Source organism: Sinocyclocheilus anshuiensis, unplaced genomic scaffold, assembly GCF_001515605.1.
Source record: "Sinocyclocheilus anshuiensis isolate Anshui unplaced genomic scaffold, SAMN03320099.WGS_v1.1 scaffold676, whole genome shotgun sequence".
NCBI classification, from domain to species: Eukaryota; Metazoa; Chordata; class Actinopteri; order Cypriniformes; family Cyprinidae; genus Sinocyclocheilus; species Sinocyclocheilus anshuiensis.
Window position 1 is genome coordinate 2908830 of NW_015558579.1, and position 4535 is coordinate 2913364.

Here is a 4535-nt window from a genome sequence, read left to right on the forward strand (position 1 = left end):
AATGAATGCAAGACATATAAATATAGACATATAATTTATAAATCATATAAATGATTTTTGCCTGGCACATGATAAAACAAAAAAGGCTCATAGACTTTTATCTAAGTAGGGATATCTAGAAGCCTCCGGAATGGCCCTTTTGTATATTTAGCGAATTAATGTTTTTTTTAAATAAATGTATATTGCAACCTAGCATTATAGTTGTGACTTGTGCATGACCAAACGCCACTGGCAATTTCCCCCGAAAATGTAAAAAACAAAAAAAAAAAGTCTGTCTTCAAACAATCGTTTTTTAATGCACTTAGCTTCAAGCAATCGTTTTCGAGCATCTAGTTAAGTCAGAAGAAAGTGATTGAAGACTTCTAATCATTTGTGGGACTGTGTGTGTGATGTTCTGCTCAGGTGGGGCTGGTTCTGTCCATCCCAGCGTTGTATCAGGAAGAGGCTGTAGACCTGCAGCCTTCAGCAGTCAGCACAGCGTACAATCACCTCTACCTGCTGCACCTACTCACTATGACACACATGCTGCAGGTCCTGCTGGCCTCACACGGTAAACACACACACTGCCAGAGTCCGATGCAAACACTAAAGTATAACATTTTTATGCACAGCACTTATTTTCAATAATATTGTGTGTAGATTGTGCTGTAATAGGAGGGCCGGGGGAGGGCGATGAGGCCCAGGCTGCAGCCGAACTCTTCTCTATTGTGTCTCAACACACCGACAGGTGAGTTTATATGCGTGTCACATAGGGAAAGACCCCCAGATTTTCTCTTGCGGTCTTTCATCGTCTCTCTCTTTCTCAGGTTAAGGGCTGGTGTGACTGGTTTCTGTGTAGAGGGTGTAAAGAGAGGTGTGCTTCCCTTCCTGCGCTGTGCTGCACTGTTCTTTAATTGCCTTACAGGAGTGCCCCCTCCAGAGGAGCTGTCCGGTACTGCAGGTCACTGCACTTCATATGTTGTGTTTAAACATGCCACACTGCTATGACATGAAAACGTTTGAATAAATAGATGGTTGTAGGTTCAAATGACTAATAATGACTATATCACCAAGGCTGTATAATACCAAGTAAATGTGTATTTAATGTGTATGTGTATTTAATTGTCTGTCATTGTACACATAGCAACGCTGCAGAGTACTGTATGCGTATAAATCTAACAGTTATTAACCATAATTATTCTTCTATGCAGAATCACCTGAAAGTCAGCTGCATCTGTTGTGTAGTTACCTCTCTTTGCCCTCCAACCTGTTTCAACTGTTTCAGGACCACAGGGATTTTGTAACCACCTTAATAAAGAGGTACAAATCAGATGCGCACAAACTCAAAAAACATTTCTTATATTAATGCGCCATAACTAAATATCTACAATATCAGCTGCAATTGTGCTAATGAACTTGATTACCTGATATAATTATAATAGTAGTAATAAACAAAACAAATAAATAATAAACTAAACAGTAACAGTATTGTTGTTGCTGTTTTGTTGTTTATTATTAACAACATTATTTTCATTATATTATTGTTGCTGCTGTTTAAATGTTCTTGTTTAGTTGTTACTAATAATAAGGATTATTATAATCATTAATCATTCTAATTACTATTTAAGATCAATATTATATTGTTTATTATATTTATTTATAACTATTATATTATAATAACAATGTTAAAACAACTATTATTAATATGTAGTAGGGGTGCAACGGTTCTCGGTAAAAAATCGAACCGTACCGTTCTCCACACACGTTTCGGCATGCACTAGGACCGCGGTTCAACTTAAATCTGACAATGCATCTGTAATATGGTTTGTTAGAGCCTAATGCATGTTTCTGTTAATGGATACAAATTCTGGCTTCGCAATACATTACAACAAGAGCGATGAGAGAAAAAAAACAACTATACTTGGACAAACCAGTCACTCTTTGTTCCATGCGAGTGCTGTATGCTGGAATAACATAGTATAAAATAGTCATTTATACCGTCATCACGTGTTGATAGCACAGGTGAGACCTGAACAGCACACGTCGCTATCTGTGTTTAAACTAAACTCATTTAAGCCTTGCCAGTTTAAAAATTAAAGAGCCAGAAGACGCGAACTTGCGCGCGCATTGAGAAGATTTGTGTGTGCGCTCATCCGAAGCGTGTGAACCAGCGTCTCAGAACGCGCAAATATTAAGCTCTCTTCGAAGTATTGTGCTTGAATGGACAAATTCACACAAAAATTATGTCAAAATGCCCGTCTTGGTAAGTATCCTAGCAGACATAGTCGGCTGAACGTACAGTATCAGTGTGTTCTCTTAAAGTGACAGCACTTTCTTAATGTTAATCAAACAGCAACAACACGGAAATCTCTCACTGCTCTTGACTGAATAACTTTTGTAACTTTAATAAGGATTAATCTTTAATTTATACAGTCAAATATGCAATGTTATTTTACATTTGATTACTTTATTCAATTTCTGTACCTAAAAACTAATGTTAGACCTACCTAAAAAACATGAAAAGCACTGTTTATTTTATTTGTATCTTTGCCCTGTTGTATTTATTTGTGCTGTTGCTTGTAGTTAGATTATTTGTTCTTATTTTCTTTATTTTTTTGACAATATAGTTTTTTCCTTAAACATAGCACATACCGAACTGTACCGAAACCGTGACTCTAAAACCGTGATACAAACCGAACCATGAGTAAGTTGAACCGTTGCACCCCTAATATGTATGTTGTTTATTTATTTATATTATACTATTTAATATAAATATTATATTATTTACTTTGTTTTTTATCACTATTATATTATAATAACTATTATTAATACTAATTCTTTATTATTATTTTAAAACATTGTTTTGTTTATAAAATAGTAAACAATAATATTTTAAAATTAAACTTAAAAGTGGAATTTATTATGTTATAAATCATCCTCATCAAGAAAATGTATTTTTGGTTTTCAAATTTCATAATACATAATTCACACATCAACGAAAAAAAAAAAAAAGCTAAAGCCATAGCTTATTTTACGTAGAAGGATGATTTAAAAAAAAAAAAAAAAAAAAACCTACAATTTATTATTAATTATTTTAATTATTTATTATCAGTAGTAAGATATTTGTTGGTATTAAATATGTAAATATTAAATATATTACATTCATCTATTTATTATGTCTTATAAGTCTAAGAACTCCCCTTTATCATGGTCAAATCTCAAATCAGTATGGCCTCTCGTGGCTTATTGTTTTCTTTAAGACAGTATATTTCTAAATTCCTAATTCTGTATAGTATATTTATGTATCTATTCAGTTTGATCATAAGCATTGCTGTGTTTCTGTGTGTCAGGTGGTGTGAGAATACAGCCATATCCAAAGCCCTCAAAGGTGAAATGCAAATCATCAGGTTAGACGCCACTTAAATTCTCCTCTGTTTGATCGTATACTCGCTTCCTTTTTATTAAAAACAATAATTTAACAGAATTTCTCACCTGTTGTTCAGGTATCCTCATAAGAGAAACAGGCTAATAGATCTTCCAGAGGACTATAGTGTGTTGCTCAATCAAGCTAGTCACTTTAAGTAAGTACTGTTAATACAAGATTGCCTATAATGTCCATTGTGTGAATTGAATATTTTGTGCAGATTAATCGGATGTTTCCTGTGACTTCCTCTCTTCGCCCATAGATGCCCAAACTCATCAGATGACGAGCGAAAGCACCCGACTCTGTGTCTTCTGTGCGGGGTCATGCTGTGTGCGCAGAGCCCCTGCTGTCAGCAGCAGCTGAACGGGGAGGAAGTGGGAGCGTGCACGGCTCACGCCACCATCTGTGGGGCAGGAGTGGGAATGTTTCTCAGGTGAGAGGAAGACAAGAGAAAACATTTATTCTGTGAATATATCTGAAATCACACATATGTTAGTATGTTCGAATTCACAGTATTCATAAAGCAGTTGACAAAAAGTAGCCGGATCACCTACTAGTGCGGTCAGTATGGTCACATGACAATAACAAAGTCATACATTGCATTTATACTATATAGATATAGAACATACTTTTTTTTAGCGGTGGGGACGTAATTACTTATTCAAATTAAGTATTTACTCAGTAAGCCATTTCAGACGCAGCCAGTGTGTATCTTATTCTACAAAAGAAATATGTAAATGATGTAAATAAAGACATACAAATAACTGTTGATAATAACAATCTTGTTTGTGTCTTTCTGAACAGGGTTCGAGAGTGTGAGATCATCTTGATGGCCAGTAAGACACGGGGCAGTCCCTATCCAGCACCTTACCTTGACGACTATGGAGAAACAGACCCTCAGCTTGGGTAAAGTTCATTGTTGTGAATTTTTTTTACACCAGCTCCTTGCAATAGAGTTTGGATGTTTGATTCATATCAGAGAGCCATTTCTTCATATTGGTTCAAAACACTGATTTTGATTGTCATCACTCTGAAAGTTTTATAGACATAATATTTTATAAAATATATATATAAAAAATTAACAGTGTTGAGAAAAGTTACTTTTAAAAGTAATGCATTACAATATTGCGAT

The 4535-nt window shown here is 35.0% G+C and overlaps 1 protein-coding gene across 3 annotated transcripts in view; it reads left to right on the top strand.

The window, feature by feature from the left end:
• LOC107679782 (E3 ubiquitin-protein ligase UBR1-like) overlaps nt 1-4535 on the top strand; it is a 47615-nt gene that overhangs the window by 36711 nt on the left and 6369 nt on the right. For 2 of the 3 annotated variants that reach the window (XM_016475429.1, XM_016475430.1), the window contains exons 36-43: nt 403-550; nt 640-727; nt 807-940; nt 1191-1299; nt 3330-3386; nt 3483-3560; nt 3666-3836; nt 4208-4309. In XM_016475429.1, the coding sequence (XP_016330915.1) occupies nt 403-550; nt 640-727; nt 807-940; nt 1191-1299; nt 3330-3386; nt 3483-3560; nt 3666-3836; nt 4208-4309 (887 nt within the window). The remainder of the gene's footprint in view (nt 1-402; nt 551-639; nt 728-806; nt 941-1190; nt 1300-3329; nt 3387-3482; nt 3561-3665; nt 3837-4207; nt 4310-4535) is intronic. The other variant, XM_016475432.1, reaches the window with a different exon arrangement.